This window comes from Perca flavescens, chromosome 7, assembly GCF_004354835.1.
Source record: "Perca flavescens isolate YP-PL-M2 chromosome 7, PFLA_1.0, whole genome shotgun sequence".
NCBI lineage: Eukaryota > Metazoa > Chordata > Actinopteri > Perciformes > Percidae > Perca > Perca flavescens.
In genome coordinates, this window is record NC_041337.1 from 26,174,280 (window position 1) to 26,195,389 (window position 21,110).

The 21,110-nt window shown below is 41.2% G+C and overlaps 1 protein-coding gene across 1 annotated transcript in view; it reads left to right on the forward strand.

Moving 5' to 3' along the window:
• Positions 1–19,610, forward strand: part of LOC114558561 (uncharacterized) — a 39,251-nt gene extending 19,641 nt beyond the window's left edge. Inside the window, exons 10-25 of the mRNA XM_028582621.1 lie at positions 2,660–2,795; positions 2,984–3,093; positions 3,178–3,222; positions 3,373–3,505; positions 4,227–4,330; positions 5,413–5,575; positions 7,476–7,531; positions 12,575–12,710; positions 13,289–13,398; positions 13,483–13,527; positions 13,679–13,811; positions 14,483–14,586; positions 18,553–18,616; positions 18,721–18,767; positions 18,918–19,050; positions 19,466–19,610. Of these exons, the coding sequence (XP_028438422.1) occupies positions 2,660–2,795; positions 2,984–3,093; positions 3,178–3,222; positions 3,373–3,505; positions 4,227–4,330; positions 5,413–5,575; positions 7,476–7,531; positions 12,575–12,710; positions 13,289–13,398; positions 13,483–13,527; positions 13,679–13,811; positions 14,483–14,586; positions 18,553–18,616; positions 18,721–18,767; positions 18,918–19,050; positions 19,466–19,610 (1,664 nt within the window). The remainder of the gene's footprint in view (positions 1–2,659; positions 2,796–2,983; positions 3,094–3,177; positions 3,223–3,372; positions 3,506–4,226; positions 4,331–5,412; positions 5,576–7,475; positions 7,532–12,574; positions 12,711–13,288; positions 13,399–13,482; positions 13,528–13,678; positions 13,812–14,482; positions 14,587–18,552; positions 18,617–18,720; positions 18,768–18,917; positions 19,051–19,465) is intronic.
• The last annotated feature ends 1,500 nt before the right edge of the window (positions 19,611–21,110 follow it).

Sequence of the window (21,110 nt, forward strand, 5' to 3'; positions counted from 1 at the left end):
CAGTACAACACAAGAAGTCCAATACATTTTGTGCACCTTTTGGTATTCACACTTCTGTTTTATATTTGTTAATCACCTTATAATTTAATATAGGCTATGTGATTGGAGTTTCAGGGTGCTGGGTAGGGTAAGACAGTAGGCTTCATCCTTGTCTATTTGCCTTAATACCATACCAATAGGCTACGTCCCCGAAACAAAGAGGCCAATTCCAACACATAACTTCTGTTTGGCGCAAAATGGTCAGTGGTGGAAGAAGTATTCAGATCCTATGCTTAAGTAAAAGTACTAATACCACAATGTAAAACTATTTTGTTAAAAGTAAAAGTCCTGCAGTGAAAATGTCACTAAAGTGGACATATTATGCTTTTCTGTATTTTCTGTCATATCTACAATGTTATAATGTTAGATTTTCACGTTAAACATGGCCAAAATAATGAGGTAAACGTATTTTAGAGAAATCAGATTTCCAACTGTTCTGAACGCTCAGGTTTTAACATTAAGTCTTACGCAGCCATTCATCTTGGCTGCCAGTGTTGTTAAATTCTCTGCAATTCCGAGTGTCATTACTCCTGAAACATTTTCGGTTTATGAAGTATTTGGTTTAAAAGCTGATGCTAGCTAGCTAGTAAAACAAAACTGGAGCGCACCGGAGATTCCAGGAAACACTCTGGCCAATCAGAGCAGACTGGGCTTTTTCGGGAGGAGGGATTAAAGAGACAGGTGCTTCTACAGAGGGTGAATACAGGTGCAGCAGCCATGGGCAGTATGAGAAAAATAAAGAAAAAAAAAAGAAAAAAATGTTTTCTTTTAACATTAAAGCATGTAAACATGTTATAGTACAAACACAAAATGCAAGTTTTATTCTGAAAATACTATAATAGTTGCCCTTTAAGTAAATTGATGTATCATCACGAAAATTGTACTTAAAGTATTAAAAGTAACAGGACACAATGCAGAAAAATCTTCACATTTTAGAAACTGGAAACGATCAAAACAGTTGTGTCAATCGTGTCAATTGTGTTTAATCGGCTAATCATTTCTACTATTTCATTACTATTTGAAGGCCTGTGAATTGTTGGATAGTTTAAATTATAATATAACATCGTATTTTATGAACTATATGTGTTTTGTATGCATAAATCTTGATTTGTAAAGTAACTAGTAAATAAAACTGTCAGATTAATGTAGTTGAGTACAATATTTCTCTCTGAAATGTAGTGGAGAAGAAGTAGAAAGTGGCATGAAAAAAAAAGACTCAAGTAAAGTGCAAGTACCTCAAATTTGTACTTAAGTGGGCCTATTCAGTGGTGTAGTCTACGTGATACACAGGTGTACGCAGTATACCCACTAAGAAATGTCCAGGATTTACATATACACACTTAAAAATGTGCAATGATACGCAACAACATAGTTTTGGGATTGAGTAATGTGACAGCAAACTAAACTACCACTGCAGAACATGCAGAGTGACTTTTCTCATCTTTCATCAACCCGTTCCTCACTGAGTGCAGTGGGTAGTGTGTGCGTAGAGACCGGGCCCAAATCTCCGCCTATACTCCCTTCACCACACATTTAAGACAAATATAAGTAGCCTATTTTATTTTTTCCTTGCTGCTTTGGGGTCAACTTTTGTGATCCAGGCTTAGGTCCCTGATGTGAAAGCCCCCTTACTGCTTTATATTCCATTATATATTTTGATATATGTTGAATGTCATCTGGGATTTCCTTCTCATAGGATAAATAAAGGTATTCCCATCATAAATTGTTGCATAAAAGGGTATCAGAATGTAGGATATTAGTCTTTGATGCTCAAAATAACCCTGGGGGAGGACACCCCCCCAAAGGCCCATTTTGAGCTAGGAAAAAAAAAAGTGGTACATTATACCCAATACAATACATTAGACTACACCATTGGGCCTACAGTACTTGAGTAAATGTACATAGTTACATTCCACCACTGAATATGGTAGGTTATTTGTGGTGGAAATTTTCTTCCCATCGATTTGAGCTATTTGTGACAAATGTGCATGGGACAGGGGTTTAGGATAAAGCACAATAAAAAGAATAGTTTTTTAGAGAGAGACTTTGTAATTTTTGCTTATGTTGGCTGGCACAGTTTGACAGTGATGTTTCTTTTCCAGTGCTGGCAGCAACATGTTCGCTCATGACAGCAGGTAAATTATCTGTGTAAATGTAATAACGACGATGCTTGCATTTATATTCTGCATACAGTATGTGGCTTAAACACACTTAATCTTTCATATCTATTATTTTAGTTGTCTACACAGAGAAAGCTATCACCTGTGGCAGCGACGGGAATGTCCAGCGCCTGAGCTGCGGTATGACTGAAAACTCTTAAGTCTTTGTGTCCGATTGTGAGTGGTACATTTAGGTTTGACGGCCTTAATAAACTGATGCAACCAGTATTGAGGCATTAAAAACATTTTGGGCTTTAGTAACCAGAAAATATACTGTGGCAGAGAGAAACACAAAATACTTTAGCCCACTACGAACAGTATCGGCTGAGACAGTAAGACATTTTAGGCGCAGTCAATATGACAAATTAAAATATATTATTGCCAAACAAATATAATGAAGTTGTTTAGAAGCCTTTATACAACTCGTCTTGTTTCTTAATTTCTCCCTTGCTGTGTAACAGATGACGGAGTGATCAGTGTGCAGACAGCACTGTATGGACGTGCAGACGCTGTGACCTGCAGTGAGGGAAGACCTCCGGCACAGCTCGCTAATACACACTGCTCTCAAGCAGGCACAGTGGACGTCGTCAAGAAAAGGTACACATTACATGTACAATCATAGAATAATACACTTTTTATTATTATTATTACATGTATTCTAAATGGGACACTCTCTCGTAATTAGGTCAATGATTCAATGTCACTGAGCTTTCAAAGATGCATGCATCATTCAAATCATTTAAAATCTAAAAACATCTAAAAACATGCTTGTAATGTGTTTACAGGTGTGATGGCAAGAGGGTGTGTGAACTAAACATCAACGTATTTTATACCTCTGATCCCTGCTATGGCACCTACAAATACCTGGAGACCAAATACACCTGCCTCCCAGCAAGTGAGTCACATTGTCACATGTCTGCATAAAGAAAAGAAGCTGCAGGTTATAGAGTAATGTGATTCCTTCATGTTACTTTGACAGTTCACCTTGATGCCTGTGAGGGCTCTTTGGCGAAACTCCAGTGTGGTAATATTTATTTTTATTTTTTGCATTTATGGTGGATTCATGTGATGAACAAAATTACATTTTTAATGCATCAGACCTCTAAATCTTCACTACATTGTTGTCTTCTCCACCTTGCCAATTGTACCAATTGTTCTTCCTTTTGTTTGACAGATCAAGGACAGGTTATATTTGTGTATGGTGCCGACTATGGACGTCGTGACCAGACCACTTGCATTTACAAACGGCCTCCCAGTCAAGTTCAAAATATCTACTGCTCAAGCCCCACACGCAAAGTTGCTGACAGGTACAGCTGACCTTTACCGAATATATTGATAAAAATTAAGACTTCGAGAAACTATTTCCTATTGGCACCGATCGATATTATTATTATACGTTATGTTGTAACCTTGGTTCTCTGAGTGAAGAGACTATCTCTCCAGCCACTCGGAGACGGTTCCGATCAAATTATCAGTGATTCCACACCAGCACAGATGCTTTACAGGGCGTGGCCGGGCAAGCTGGTGTGTCTTAAAGAAGTATCCACGTACCAGACCATAGGGGGAACATCCCCGTACATATGGAATATGTAACGGTGGAGAGATAGTCTCGATACGATAGACGAAGTCCAAATTAATTGGAATTCTTGCTAGGTTACATCAGTAAGTTAGAAAGTAAAATTGACAAAAGAAGGGATAAAAAAGGGAGGCATTTTACATGCATTAATCATTCAAGGCCTAAAAAAATAAAATCTGCTGTTTGTCATTCAAAGTATGGGGCATGCAGACTGGACAAGCATTGTAGATGCTCAGTTCAGTGAGTGGTGTACTGCAGCAAGAAGGAACTGCAATCTGTAAAAATATGACTGCTATGACAAAGTCTGAAGTCATGCGTGCATGGCGATTTTCTTTACTGATAAATAGATTTTATAACATATAAAGTAAATCTCCACCTTTATAACGCAGATCAGATTTTATATGCTCCATTGTGTTCAAAGCCTGTTTTCACTCATGTCACTCATGCCACAGCTGTAATGGAAAAAACAGCTGTACCATTGCAGCAAGCAACTCTGTGTTTGGAGACCCCTGCGTCGGCACCTACAAGTATCTGGAGGTGGCCTACATATGTTATTGTAAGTATCTTAAAGATCCATTTGGCTGTTCACTCTGGGACAGCCACAAAAACATACTCACAGCGACGATAAAAAATGTTGAATTACCAGTTGCTTAAATTGTCTGAATTTGATATTTCCTGTTCTTCTGCAGAGCCTGGGACCTCGCCGCTTCCATAGAGTTTACCTATGTAAGCATACTGAAATTTCAGTCATATCATAATAAACATGCATTCAATTAAATACATTTGTCAGTTTGTTCATTGGCTAGAGAAAGGTAGAACATAACTGCAGAATCCTGTTCCAGATACATAACTATACTAAAAAAACAATATGGAGTAGTTCGACCCATAAAGGTTAAGAAGTTGAACTTTTGAGAGTGAAAACATCCTCTGCTGCACAGGATGCAGTTTATGTTCCCACATCGTTTGGTTAGGTAACAGTCTCACATTAGCAGACAGACCTATCTACACAGCGCTGCAGAGGAGTCTGGCACATCCACACAGCATTCTGGGATAGGAGAAAAACAGGCTCTGGTTGATTGGCATTTCTTTAAACCAATCACAATCATCTTGGGCGGAGGGTGCCGCTGCAAAATAGCCTCAGGAAGGAACTTGTATTGATGGAACGTGTATGTTCAAAGGTTGTTTTAGTTGTGCAACAGAAAACTCAGAACTCAGATTGGACAGAGTCTAGCAAGCTGTCTGGATTTACCCTGCAGAGATCTGAGGAGCAGTTAACCATAGTCCTCATAAATCTGACATCCGAATGAAGGACACCCGGCAGAATTTCCGGCAGCACCTGAACTATCCCGGAAGTGAATCGTCGTCGATATAGACTATGTTAACATTAGCAGCTGTAGCTACAGTGGCTGACCAAAGAAAACACAAAGGATTTATTAACATATTACATGTGGTTAAATGTTACATTCGTCAACAGGCAACACTTCAATCAGATGAAATTCTATAGGCTCACATTTCCTGTGCTCCCTGAAGTAAAAGGATGTCATTTTGTTGCATGTTGTCAAACCTTAGTCTTAATGTCCCACAAGGTTAATCTGTTACAATGACTTCATGGAGCGTGTGAATGAGTGTAACCCTCAGGTTGTCCACAGCAACGACTACCAAATAACTGTCAAGTTGCTGATGTCATTAGAGAGGTCTGTCTTCGACAGGTAGACGACCTTCAGGTTGCCGTCCTGGTCCACTGTGCGGACCTGCTGAACGATCAGCTGGCTGGAGGTCTCACTGCTGGCCGCCGGCTCTTGTGGGCCTTCCCCTTCCCCGTCTGACTCCGCCTCCTCCCGATTCTCCGCTGTGAACTTGTGCAACGCTGCCATTTTCTGTGGTGAAACAGGAAATGCACTTCAAATGTGTGATTTGTTGTTGACATTCTTTTAGATTGTTTCTGGGTTTTCTTTGATGCATTTCATTCAAAAATGAGAAAGTCCTGAAGTTTCTGAGGTTTAGATAAATAAATAAAAGGGAGAGAAAGGTATTGAACGTAAAGACACAAGATGTGTCCCAAATCCATAAACCCTACTACAGTATATACTAATTCTATGTGAAGTTTATTCTAGAGCCTCCATCAGGCCAAAATTGCTACTTGTCCACAGGAAATATTAATGTGAAATTTTCTGAGCACTGAACTTTCCCGGAGTTTTCCTCTAGAGCCACAAATCATACATAAAGTTACCTTAAAACTATTGATTAATCCATATTATCTACAAGTGACAGAGCATCTAACTCATGGTGGTGTCTTTTAGTTTTCACATGAATAGTGATGAATAAGGTCCAGGCTTGGACCCAGACACATTTAGAGAAAGATACCAATGTTATAACATGTCAGATGTGTTACTGGGTTCTGTTTTCCCTGTGGACATCATGTCCACCGTATGACAGTATTAAATATGAAATTCTCTCTTATGGGAGGACACAATTATGATAACAAGGAAGAATACACACCTTGGTTTTCTCACTGTTGGTAATAGGTGGGAATGAGATCACATGTCCCTCCGCATCCACTAGGCAGGGATACATTTCTTTTCCCTGCAGAAGCTGCAGGTATCTGGAAAAAAACAAAAGTTTAAAGACAACATTATAAAAGGCTTAAGCAAATGTAATAAATACATGGCAGGTGATATTATTTCGATGATAAACTCGAAAAATGATAAGATTCAACTCTGTCGGGGCTGTCAGCAGTGAAGATTCATTGATTTGCAGGTTTCATTTGGTGTGTGTGTGTGTGATACTGATCTTGTCAAGTAGTTGCTTGATCTTCCTGACTGGTCTATATTAAACTGACATTTGATCAACCCAGTAGCACTTGTCATGTAGGACTTTACTTAAAGCACACTGTTAATGCATTAACCACAGATATAAAAAAAACAACAGTGGTTTAGATGATGTTATAAGTCAGACATGTCTATCATAATCAAGATCAACAGATCAATAATATCTTTAAATCCTATTTTTTCAGCATTTTCCTTTTATCACGTAGGCCTACCGATTACAACTACCTGCCTAAATGTGGGCTTAATAAGTATGTGATGCTTTATAATGTGTTAACAAGGCATTGGTTGAAACAAATCTGGCTAAAGCTGTGGTCCAACCAACATACTTACACTGCCCTCATGTGTTCAAACCATAGACTGTAATAATAGCATACCAAGTTATACAGATGTCTTGTACAACACTTTGTTAGAAAAGTGTTTTGGTATACAAGTTATCTTTTATTTAAAAAATCAGTTTGTGTTCCAAACACAAAGGTTTTATTCAAAACTTTCCTTCCTGGACTCCAGCCTGCAGTTATCTAATGAGGATCTTTCAAAACCCTTTCCTCAACAGAGAACACAGAGTCATAAGTTGGGACGTTGTGTAAAACTTAAAGAAAAACAAAATACAATGATTTGCAAATCCTTTTCAACCTATATTCAATTGAATACACTACAGAGACAAGATATTTAATGTTCAAACTTTTTTTTTGCAAATATTCACTCATTTTGAATGTGATGTCTGCAGCACTTTCCAAAGAGCTGTGGCAACAATAGACCGGGGAAGTTGAGGAATGCTCAAAAAGCACCTGTCTGGAACATTCCACAGGTGAACATCTTAATTGGAAACAGGTGAATGTCATAATTGAGTATAAAAGGAGCATCCCCCAAAAGGCTCAGTCATTCACAAGCAGCGATGGGGAGAAGTTCACCACTTTATCACCAACTGTGTAAGCAAATATTCCAATTGTTTAAGAAGAACTATTAGGCTTCAAGTGACAACTACAACACTAATTGGTTCAAGTACATTTAGGAATTAAGTTTGATTTGTTGTCTTGCTGAAGAAGCTAAAGCTTATAGGCTATGTGATTGGAGTTTTGGGCTGCTGGTTAGAGTGTCAGGGTAAGCCCTGACATCATTGTCTATTTCCTGCGTTGCCAATAGGCTACATTCCCAAAACAAAGAGGCCGATTCGCACACTTAACTTCTGTGTTTGGTGCAATTATGGTAGGTTATTTGCGTTGGAAATGTTCTCATCAACTTGAGTTATTTGTAACAAATGTAAATAAAGTGAGACACGTTGACTGAGCTCAGCCTTTTCCCTCTAGTCTAAAGGTAAATTTTCACTTTTTTTGTTCTAGTTTTCATCTAACCATCTAGCATGGGACAGGGGTTTAGGATAAAGCCCAATGAATAGATAGTTTGCTTTTGTTTAGCTGGCACAGTTTGACAGTAGGCCTTATGTTTCTTTTCCAGTGCTGGCAGCAACATGTTCCTCTCCGTGAACCATCACCTTATCGTGGTGGAGAGGTTTGTGTGTCTCTGTGAACCTGAGGGCTGTGTTGTCTGGAGCTTTGTGCTCCTGGTAGGGTCTCCCAAGGCAAAGTGGTCTCAGGTGAGGGGCCAGACAAAGAATGGTTCAAAAACCCCAATGAAAAAGCTAAGCAGAGATGGAGTGACCCTGCCCGGAGGAAGCCCGGGGCCCCCGTCTGGAGCCAGGCCCAGACGGTGGGCTCGTCGGCGAGCGCCTGGTGGCCGGGTTTGCCACGGAGCCCGGCCGGGCACAGCCCGAACAAGCTACGTGGCAACTCCCTCTCCATCCCATGGGCCCACCACCTGTGGGAGGAACCGTTGGGGTCGGGTGCGATGCCACATGGGTGGCAGTGAAGGTCAGGGGCCTCGACGGACCAGACCCGGGCAGCAGACGCTGGCTCTGGTGACGTGGGAACGTCACCTCTCTGTGGGGAAGGAGCCGGAACTGGTGCGGGAGGTGGAGCGCTACCGGTTAGATCTGGTGGGGCTTACCTCTCACGCACAGTCTTGGTTCTGGAACCATACTCCTGGATAGGGGTTGGACTCTTTTCTTCTCCGGAGTTGCCCAGGGTGTGAGGGCGCGGGCGGGTGTGGGGATACTCACAAGCCCCGGCTGAGCGCCGCTGTGTTGGAGTTTACCCGGTGGACGAGAGGGTCGCCTCCCACGCCTGCGGGTTGTGGGGGAAAACTCTGACTGTTGTTTGTGCATATGCACCAAACAGGAGTTCGGAGTATTCGGCCTTCTTGGAGACCTTGACTGGAGTCCTGCATGGGGCTCCAGTGGGGGACTCCATTGTTCTGCTGGGGGACTTCAACGCACACGTGGGCAATGATGGAGACACCTGAGAGGCGTGATTGGGAGGAACGGCCTCCCTGATCTAAACCAGAGTGGTTGTTTGTTGTTGGACTTCTGTGCTAGTCATGGATTGTCTATAACGAACACCATGTTCGAACATAGGGATGCTCATAAGTGTACCTGGTACCAGAGCACCCTAGGCCGAAGGTCAATGATCGATTTCATAATCGTTTCATCTGATCTGAGGCCGTATGTTTTGGACACTCGGGTGAAGAGAGGGGCAGAGCTGTCAACCGATCACCATCTGGTGGTGAGTTGGGTCAGAGGGTGGGGAAGACTCTGGACAGACCTGGTAAGCCCAAACGTGTAGTGCGGGTAAATTGGGAACGTCTGGAGGAGGCCCCTGTCCAACAGACTTTCAACTCACACCTCCGGCGGAGCTTTCGTGCATCCCTGTGGAGGCTGGGGCATTGAACCCGAGTGGACAATGTTCAAAGTTTCCATTGCTGAAGCTGCAGCGAGGAGCTGTGGTCTTAGGGTCTTAGGTGCCTCAAGGGGCGGTAACCCACGAACACCGTGGTGGACAACGGTGGTCAGGGAAGCCGTCCGACTGAAGAAGGAGTCTTTCCGGGATATGTTATCCCGGAGGACTCGGAGGCAGTTGCAGGGTACCGAAGGGGCCAGAAGGGCTGCAGCCTCTGCCGTGAAAGAGGCAAAGCAGCGGGTGTGGGAGAAGTTTGAGAAGACATGGAGAAGGACTTTCGGTCGGCACCAAAGTGCTTCTGGAAAACTGTTCGCCACCTCAGGAGGGGAAGCGGGGAACCATCCAAGCTGTGTACAGTAAGGATGGGACACTGTTGACCTCAACTGAGGAGGTAATAGGGCGGTGGAAGGAGCACTTTGCAGAACTCCTGAATCCGACTAATCGCCCTCTATGTTAGAGGCAGAGCTGGAGGATAATGGGGGATTGTCGTTGATTTCCCAGGCGGAAGTCACTGATGTAGTCAAACAACTACACAGTGGCAAAGCCCCGGGATTGATGAGATCCGTCCAGAAATGCTCAAGGCTCTGGGTGTGGAGGGGCTGTCCTGGTTGACACGCCTTTTCAACATTGCGTGAAAGTCTGGGACGGTGCCAAAGGAGTGGCAGACTGGGGTGGTGGTTCCCTTTAAAAAGGGGGACCAGAGGGTGTGTGCCAATTATAGGGGTATCACACTTCTCAGCCTCCCTGGTAAAGTCTACTCCAAGGTGCTGGAAAGGAGGGTTCGGCCAATAGTCGAACCTCGGGTTGAGGAGGAACAATGCGGATTCCGTCCTGGTCGTGGAACAACGGACCAGCTCTTCACTCGCAAGGATCCTGGAGGGAGCCTGGGAGTATGCCCAACCGGGTCTACATGTGTTTTGTGGATTTGGAGAAGGCGTATGACCGGGTCCCCGGGAGATACTGTGGGAGGTGCTGCGGGAGTATGGGGTGAGGGGGTCTCTTCTCAGGGCCATCCAATCTCTGTACAACCAAAGCGAGAGCTGTGTCCGGGTTCTCGGTAGTAAGTCGGACTCTTTTCAGGTGAGGGTTGGCCTCCGCCAGGGCTGCGCTTTGTCACCAATCCTGTTTGTAGTATTTATGGACAGGATATCGAGGCGTAGTCGGGGTGGGGAGGGGTTGCAGTTTGGTGGGCTGGGGATCTCATCGCTGCTCTTTGCAGATGATGTGGTCCTGATGGCATCATCGGCCTGCGACCTTCAGCACTCACTGGATCGGTTCGCAACCGAGTGTGAAGCGGTTGGGATGAGGATCAGCACCTCTAAATCTGAGGCCATGGTTCTCAGCAGGAAACCGATGGAATGCCTTCTCCAGGTAGGGAATGAGTCCTTACCCCAAGTGAAGGAGTTCAAGTATCTTGGGGTTGTGTTCGCGAGTGAGGGGACAATGGGCGGGAGATTGGTCGGAGAATCGGGCGCAGCGGGTGCGGTATTGCATTCAATCTATCGCACCGTTAGACGAAAAAGAGAGCTTAGCCAGAAGGCAAAGCTCTCGATTTACCGGGTCAGTTTTCGTTCCTACCCTCACCTATGGTCATGAAGGCTGGGTCATGACCGAAAGAACGAGATCCAGGGTACAAGCGGCTGAAATGGGTTTCCTCAGGAGGGTGGCTGGCGTCTCCCTTAGAGATAGGGTGAGAAGCTCACTCATCCGTGAGGAGCTCGGAGTAGAGCCGCTGCTCCTTTGCGTCGAAAGGAGCCAGTTGAGGTGGTTCGGGCATCTGGTAAGGATGCCCCTGGGGCCTCCCCTAGGGAGGTGTTCCAGGCACGTCCAGCTGGGAGGAGGCCTCGGGGAAGACCCAGGACTAGGTGGAGGGATTATATCTCCAACCTGGCCTGGGAACGCCTCGGGATCCCCCAGTCGGAGCTGGTTAATGTTGCTCGGGAAAGGGAAGTTTGGGGTCCCCTGCTGGAGCTGCTCCCCCCGCGACCCGACACCGGATAAGCGGACGAAGATGGATGGATGGATGGATGAATGGATGGCAGCAACATGTTCACTCATGACAGCAGGTAAATTGTATGAGAAAATGATGATGCTTGCATTTTCTGCATACAGTATGTCTTGAAGACACGAGACCTTATTCTATTATTTTAGTTGTCTCCACAGAGAGAGCTACCACCTGTGGCAGCGACGGCAGGAATGTCCAGCGCCTGAGCTGTGGTATGACTGAACTCTTAAGTCCTTGTGTCCACTGTGTGGTACATTTAAGCAATATTGCACTGAAAAAAATACTGCCAAATATGACGTTAAATCAGAGACCGTTAACCATGGATGTATTGGAGCTGAGACATCCCAACTTCATGGATGTATTGGTTTCCTGTATCGGTCACGTGGGCTCTGCCACGCCTCTTTAGGAGACTAGCGGCAGGTCCGAGTGTATTCAAATGAGAGAAGTGAACGTAATTACAGATTATGAGCAATCCTTTTGCCCCATAGTCGCAAAGTAACTATTGAGACTCATTTCTCAAGCTACATAGCTCCAGAACATTTTTTTTTTTTTTTTTTTTTTTTTTTTTTTAAAAGAAACTTTTTATATTCTGCAGAACATTTTTGATACTAACATGGCATTTTTCAGATGGACACAGGAGAGAATTTTACTTTAATCTGAATCACTTTATACTAGTTTGGAGAGCTTTTGTGTGTTCCGCTGGTTTCTGAATTACTTTCATGAATACATGTTACATATGTTAAGGTTTTTTTTGTTTAATTTTTTTACAGTTAACACAGATGGTGATGTGATCTTTCAAGTGATGCACCAGGTGTGCTCAAATTGCCCTGGGTGTGCTGATTTGAGCACTTTCTAAATGTCTAGTTGACCAATAAGATTGTAAGGTCGGATCTACTTGGTAAACTGACTCAACCAGTGTTGAGACATTAAACATTTTGGGCTTTGTTAACCAGAAAATATACTGTGGCAGAGGGAGTCTCATCACAATCTCTCTACAGCCACAAACTACGCTAATTCCACCATGAACTGTTAACACCAAATACTTTAGCCCTCTACGATCCATATCCGTTGAGCCTGTAGAAATGTTAAACTCAGTCAATATGACAAATATGATTGCCATACAAATATAGATAAAAGTGATTTGTCTTGTTAATTTCTCCCATGCTGTGTAACAGATGATGGAGTGATCAGTGTGCAGACAGCACTGTATGGACAAGGATACGGTGTGAACTGCATTGAGGGAAGACCTTTGGGAGTGCTGTCCTTAAGACAGTGCTCTCAAGCAGGCACAGTGGATGTCCTCAAGAAAAGGTACACATTACATGTACACTCATAGAATAATATACTTTTTAAATTATTACATGTATTCTAAATGGGACACAGTCTCCTAATTGGGTCAATGATTCAGTGTCACTGAGCTTTCAAATGTAGTACTTTGATGAGCTAGCCTATAACAGGAAAGCATGCACCTCACCAACTACAGCAGATCTTCCCTTAGTCACTACGTAATGCTGCTGTGCAGCAGAGATGAAGTGAAGATATAATTTGCATACAGGTAGAACTAAAGACCATATGGTTATGTAAACTAACTGAAGATTCTCTTCATCTCAACTAATCTCCTTTCATTCTGTTGGCTCTTCATGAAGAAGTTAACATTGAATTAAACTGTCTCCAGGGACTTGGTATTTTCTAAAGGTCATCAAACACTACATCATGCAGGTGAATGAACAATGACGTGATACTGCATTTATTAAAAACGAGTGGTACCTCACGCAGTCTACATTTCACACTATTGCACTTAAATAGTAGTTGCTACAGTATCTACACTTTTAGTAGTTTGTGAGCTTTTGCTTTGTGCTGAAACATGCTTGTAATGTGTTTCCTTACAGGTGTGATGGCAAGACGGAGTGTGAACTAAACATCAACGTTTTTCATACCTCTGATCCCTGCTATGGCATCTACACAAACCTGGACACCACATACACCTGCATCCATTCAAGTGAGTCATGTCTGCATAAAGAAAAGAAGCCTCAGGTTTTATAAAATGATGTATAATGTGATTCCCTCATGTTCACTTTGACAGTTCACCTTGTTGCCTGTGAAGGCTCTTTTGCGCAACTCCAGTGTGGTAATGTTTTTTTTTTTTTTTTGTTTTTGCATTTATGGTCAACCAATGTGATCAACATAACATTTTCAATGAAACTGACTTAAATCTTCACTACATTGTGGTATTCCCCGCCTTGCCAATTGTACCACTTGTTCTTCCTTTTCCTTGACAGATCAAGGACAGGTTATATCTGTGAATGGTGCAAACTATGGACGTAGTGACCAGACCACCTGCATTTACCAACGGCCTCTCAATCAAATTAATGATATCTCCTGCTCAAGCCCCACACCCAAAGTTGCTGCCAGGTACAGCTGCACAACCTTTATCTAATATATTAATACAAATTAAGACTTCAAGAAACTTATTATTGGCACAGATAATTACAAATTAATTGGAAGTCTTGCAAGATCATTTAGAGAAATTGACAAAAAGGATCAAAGAAGGGAGGCATTTCACATGTGTGACATTCAAGGCCTATAAACTGCTCCTCAGATCTCTGCAGGGCAAATTGAGACCTCTAGCTAGACTACTTGTCCAATCTGAGTTTTCTCAACTATTTCAGTGACTCTGTGCTGAGTTTTGCACCACCCTTAATGAATGGTTTACAGAAATGCCAATAAACCAGAGCCCTTTTTCTTTTCTCTCATCCCAGAAAGCTATGTGGGCTAGCCAGACCCTCCGCCACTCCGCAGCGTGTGGATGGTCTGGCAATGCGAGGCTAGGGACATGCAGACCGGTGAAGCATTGTAGCCGTTGAGTGTGTTGTACTGCAGCAAGAAGGAACTGCAATCTGCAAAAATGTTGACCACTATGGCAGCCTGTAGTCATGCGTGCATTGGAGATTTTTCTTTGCTGATACACAAGCTGAGCTTTTATAACTTAAAGAAAATGACCACCTTTTTATAATGTAGATCAGATTTCATATGCACCATATTATTCAAAGCCTGGTTTCACTCATGTCACTTTACATCCACAGCTGTAATGGGCAAAACAGCTGTACCATCGCAGTGAACGACTCGGTGTTTGGAGACCCCTGCGTCGGCACTTACAAGTACCTGAAGGTGGATTACACATGTAAATGTAAGTATCTTTAAAGGTCTCCAAAAAACCTCACGGCAATGATTTAAAAAGCCAATGCTTTGACTTACCAGTTGCTTGTATTGCCCAAATTGAAGATTTCCTGTTCTTCTGCAGATCCTGATACCTCTCCACTTCCGTAGTTTACTTATGTAAGCACACTGTTTCAAGTTTCAGTCACATCACAATAAATGTGTATATTCAATTAAATTTGTCGGTTTGTTCATTGGCTAGAGAAATGTAAAACATAATGCAGAATGTGTTCCAGATGCATAACTATACTAAAAACTCAATATGGAATAGTTTGACCCATAAAGGTTAAGAAGTTGAACTTTTGAGCCAAAAATCCCCTACTACACAGGATGCAGTTTGTTCCCACCTAGTTTGGTTAGGTAACATTAGTTTTGCATTGCCAGTCCACCCAGCATTCTGGGATAGGAGAAACATGCTCTGGTTTATTGGCATTTCTTTAAACCAATCTCCTGGCTTGACCGGAGTTGAGTCTGAAAGTTACAAGCTTGGAGAACAAAGTGACACAAAGCAGGGTTCAGTTTTACAAGTTTGGAAAGGTTTAATGAGACAACACACCATAATTTCATTTTCTAACATTAGCTCAGTTCACTCTGATGTGAGAGTAGATGGATAAGAGTCCCCAGAAGCAGTGAGAATTGGATCGCGGTAGGTTCAAGCAGATAAACCATCAGGAAGGAAACTGTGTGCCAGTTTATGATGGCAATTAAAACATGACTGAGGCTTTGCTCAGTTTTCAAAGACTGGAATGCATTTGCTACAGATTTATCAACAGCTTAAACAACTATTTTTGCAGTGATAAAGAGACTCTATAATCCAAACTTTTTTAATGGTTAGATTGGTTCTTAATTTTAGAAACCTTGTGCTGAAAGTATAAAATGCTGTTTACTTAACTGTCCTGCAGTAACACATTTTGCACAACCAGTCACTTAACTAGATTTATCTGAAATATATTTTATCTGGTAGTTTTTGCAGATCCTTTGATCACTCCAGGGGATAGGATAAACATACTGAAATTACAGTAAAATCACAGTCAACATCAACATTGGCGTACATCGAGACATCTATTTGTGTTTTTTTTTTTTTTCCTTTTATAGGTATAGAGGTCTCAGGTTAAAGTTTTTATTTCATCTTAAACCTTAAATTGGGATTATTCTGATTGTAGTAATTGTCTGACTCGTAAGGAGTATATTTTAGTTTGCCTTATCTTTTTACTTTTTCAATTTCTTTTTCTTTTCCTCTTTTGTATAAGGGGAGGATGCTGAAGAAGCCTTTTTAGGCTTCTTTCCTTGCTGTAATGCTTACTGTATGCACTTTGTGCAAATAAACTAATATAAATCAACATGTATTAAATAAAAATGCATTCAGTCAGCTTGTGATTAGGGTAACATTTTTGCTGTTTAACAAAAGTTTAAAGAAATGTGCACAAGCAAAGCTCCACCACAGTGACTAAGTATCTGATGTTTGGATCTTCCAGGAAATGCAGAGACAAAAAACAAGAATAGGAATCCAGTAAACCTGTTAGCCATACTGTAAGTCTTAGATGAAAAAACTGAACGTTTGTGCTGTGTGGAGATGTGCATTAGACTATGTTCACACAAGAACATGACCAAAAAATGGGACAAAAGTTGACCTCTCAAAACAAGAGCTCTCCTTCAAGGAAGAAAATGAGATCCAATAAGAATATTCATCATACTGATCAACAGTTTTGTTTGATGTAGCCTATGCACCTTTCAACAATGCAAGTGTAGGCTACTTATTGAGTCAACACCTATTCTGATAATATTGCACAGATCAATAAAATGGATTGTAGAAACACTAATGAGAAATTTGAATATGGGTGCAAAGACAGTCTGGATGGCTTTTGGAGAGAAATGGTTAGTCTGGTTTGTTTTCTGATGGACCTGAAGCTTCTCCCCGAGGGCAGGGATCACAGACGGTGGCCAGGGTGACATCTGTCTTAACTATGGTGTTTTGGTTTTTTTGCTCTGGAAAGGTAGCGGTTGTGTGCAATGTCCTGAAGTGAGGGGAGAGGGCAGCCGACCGTTTTCTGTGTGGTGTTGACCCTTTGCAGAGTTTTTTTCTCACAGTAAGTGGGCCGATTTCAACCAGCAACTGTGGGGTCAAACGGTGAGAAATGAGATAGGACTGCCATATTTGCTGTCAGGCTGGATAAACCTGAATAGGTGGAAACGCAGGACTTTCAAGCCTGGGCCAGTCGCGTACCTACAGGTGTAGAAGACTTACGGAAAAAGAAGAAAAAGACATTATCCTGGCCAGATGTGTCTCCAAAACAATAGGGTTCGAATCCCACCTTACCCAAACCAAACATCCTGTATTTAGTTCAGAATATTTTGTTACAGCATGTCTGTATTATACAAATAAATTTGATACAAATTTTTAACTGTTAAACATAATTGAATATTTATTGAAAAATTATGTGGAAACAATTAGTATTTTAGAATAAGATTATATGACCTTATGATTTGATGGTTAGGACATTACTACTTTTACATGCTGCTACTGCTAAATGTTGAATTGAACTTAATAATAGCATATTAATAATTATACACAATTTCAAAATGTTTTTGTATATACTGTATATTATGTTTAATTTCACTTTCTATCACTTTTACTTCCTCAGTCAAATAAAGATGTCACAGTGATGCTTTCAAGATATTTTATTAAACAACCTAATTCTAAAACGCAAAATAAAAACTTACACATTGCTTCCCCAACTTTATGAAAATGAATTGTCACTAAACATAGAAATACATTTACTGAATTATTATTAAAATATTACCCATTTACACACTTATTTACACTTTTACAGGGGACACTAGAGTGCATGTAAAGGTGCTAACTGAGAGACTATGTGATGATAATGAAATGATTCAGACCAGAAATCCAGTGAAGGTGAATACAGTTGAATTAAACTTACAGTATTTTAGACTAGTTAGTGAACATATATGGTATTTATACAGAGAAAGCTCAGAAAGCCTTTTACGTATGTACCTTTAGTTTTTTTTTTCCCCCAGTAATTCCATAAATTACTAGAGACAAAATACTATATTGAAGAAAACTGCTGATTTTCATTCCTTCTTTTTTACCTTATGTAAAAATTGGTATGTTATACAATCTATATTTTTTCCTTAAATGAACTATTGAGTAGTGTCAAGTCACTCAAATTGTTCAAACCGTAAAGATGAAAAAGTTTGTAATTTCTGTATTGGTGTTTGACGCTAGTGTTTTACCTGAGTGTGTTCTGAGTGAGTGTGTGTTATCTCAGTGAGGATTGTTCATAGTGTTTGGCTGCACTGAGCCTGTTTTGAGACGTGTGTTAAGAGTTTTACTGTGAATGAGTTTTGCAGGTGATGTGAACTGTTTAGCTCAGGTGACTGTAGTGCAGACTGTAGTTTGAGTTTTGCACATGTGACTCCAGTTGTGCCCACTGTCATTTAGCAATCGAAAAAAAACTGTAAACTTGCAGAAAGTCATGTAGGACTTTACTTAAAGCACACTGTGATGCATTAACCACAGATGTAAAAAAATATTATTGGTTTAGGTGATGTTACAAGTCAATCATGTCTGTCATCAAGATCAACAGAACATTTTCCTTTTATCACGTATGCCTACGTGATCCGTCAGGTCAGCGGTAGTTGGTGGTCAGTTAAATTTCTCATCTCCAATCCTATCTGTATTTGTGAGAAGTGGCGCTGTCCTGAGTTGAAAGATAGCCTACTTTACAGCTTCATTATCGAGTTAATAGTGTGTTTGTATCGGCCGCTGTCTGTTTCCTAAGGTTCTTCTACATGTGGAAAATGAGATAAACTCTTTCAGCATTTGTGAGAGAAGTAAAGTATGAATTAAACATAAAAATATAAGGAATTGTGCTTAAATGTAATTTTCCCATTACAAACTAAACATAAATGTTTTTTTTTACCTCTGATCCCTGTTATGGCATCTTCAAATACCTGGACACCACCTACACCTGCTTCCCAACATGTGAGTCACATCATGTCTGCAAGAAACTATAGCATTAACAAAAAAAGCTGCAGATGTTATAGTGATGTGTAATGATTGATGATTCCTTCATGTTACTTTGACACTTCACCTTGTTGCCTGTGAGGGCTCTTTGGCACAACTCCAGTGTGGTAATATTTCTTTCTCTTTTAAATTTATGGTGGATTAATGTGATAAACATAATTCATTTTTCAATACATCAGACCTTTCTACACTTTCAATACTGTTCTGTCTTCTCTGCCTTGCCAATTGTACCAATTGTTCTTCCTTTTGTTTGACAGATCAAGGACAGGTTATATTTGTGTACAATGCCAACTACGGACGTCTTGACCAGACCACCTGCATTTACCAACGGCCTCCCGAAGAACTTCAAAATATCCAATGCTTAAGCCCCGCGCCCGAAGTTGCTGACAGGTACAGCTGCACAACCTGTTCTAAAGATATAGAAAAAAAGTCAAGACTTTTTCAAGCCATCCTATTGGCACAGATAGATAAGTCCAAATGAATTGGAATTCTTGCAAGGTTCCCTCAGTCACTCAGTTAGAAAGTGAAATTGACAAAGAAAGGGATCAAAGAAGGGAGGCATTACACATGCACAAATCATTCATGCCTAAAAAACTACAACTGTGTGTTTCAAAGTGTGGGCCATGCAGACCGGTGAAGTATTGTAGATGCTCAGTTTAGTGTGTGTTGTACTGCAGCAAGAAGGAACTGCAATCTGTAAAAATGATGACACCTATGATAGCCTGTAGCCATGCGTGTATTGGAGATTTCATATGCTCCATTGTATTCAAAGCCTGTTTTCACTCATGTCACTTTGCATACACAGCTGTAATGGGGAAAACAGCTGTACCATCGCAGCGAGCAACTTCGTGTTTGGAGACCCCTGTTATGGCACTTACAAGTACCTGGAGGTGGTTTACATATGTGAATGTAAGTATCTTAAAGTCCCATTTGGCTGGGCACCTGGGTAGCTCACCTGGTAGAGCGCACGCCCATATACAGAGGCTCAGTCCTCGACGCAGCAGCCGCAGGTTCCAACCTTTGCTGCATTTCATTCTCACTCTTTCTCCCCTTTCATGTCTAAGCTGTCCTTTCACAAATAAAGGCCTAAAATGCCAAAAAATTATCTTTTACTCTGCCAAACAAAAGAAAAGAAAAACCTCAGATGAAAAAGAAGAGCCAATAAAACTTATCAGTTGCTTAATTTGCCTGAATTGAATATTTCCTGTTCTTTTGTAGATCCTGGGACCACTCCGCTTCCATAGAGTTTACCTATGTAAGCACACTGAAGTTTCAGTCCTATCACAATAAACATGCAATCAATTAAATACATTTGTCAGTTTGTTCATTGGCTAGAGAAATGTAAAACATAACCACAGAATCCTGGTCCAGATACATAACCATACTAAAAAAACAATATGGAGTAGTTCAACCCAAAAAGGTTGTCAAGAAGCTGACCTTTTGAGATCCAAAAAATCCTCTGCGGCACAGGATGCAGTTTGTTCCCACATCATTTGGTTAGGTAAAATTAGCAGCTGTAGCAAAACACAAACTTACACACACTCAAGTTAAACAGCAAACTGTGTGAGGCATATCATTAAGAACATCTCTTTGGTAGACTTCTTGATCTGTAAAGTACAATCAGCTGATCATGTTATCATGTATATGTACCGTGAGAAGACAGAGACAAATTGGGGGACAATAGGACAATGTGGCACGTCAGATGTGTTATTGGGTTCAGCTTTCTATGTTGACATCATTTCCACAGTATGCCAGTAGTGAATATGAAATTCTCCCTTATCGGAGGATATAATTATGATAACCAGGAAGAAAACAGACATACACACCTTGGTTTTCTCACTGTTGGTAATAGGTGGGAATGAGATCACATGTCCCTCTGCATCCAATAGGCAGGGATACATTTCTTTTCCCTGCAGAAGCTGCAGGTATCTGTAAAAAAACAAACAAAAGTTGAGAGACAACATTATAAAAGGGCTTAAACAAATGTAATAAATGACAAGGAGGTGGTATTCTTTTGATGATAAACTTAAAAAATGACAAGATTCAACTCTGTCGGGGCTGTCAGCTGTCACGCACAGTGAAGATTTGATGTGTGACACTGATCTTGTCAAGTAGTTGCTTGATCTTCCTGACTGGTCTATATTAAACTTGCAGGAAGTCATGTAGGACTTTACTTAAAGCACACTGTGATGCATTAACCACAAATAAAATAAAATAAAGATTAGTGGTTTAGATTATGTTTTAAATCAGTCATGTCCATCCTTGACTTTAAAACCTATTTTTTTTCTGCATTTTCCTTTTTATCACGTATGCCTACCGATTACAACTATACCTGCATTGGTTGAAACAAAATCAGACTAAAGCTGTGGTCCAACCAACATACTTACACTGCCCTCATGTGTTCAAACCCAAAAAATAACATCCCAAGTTCTACAGATGTCTTGTACAAC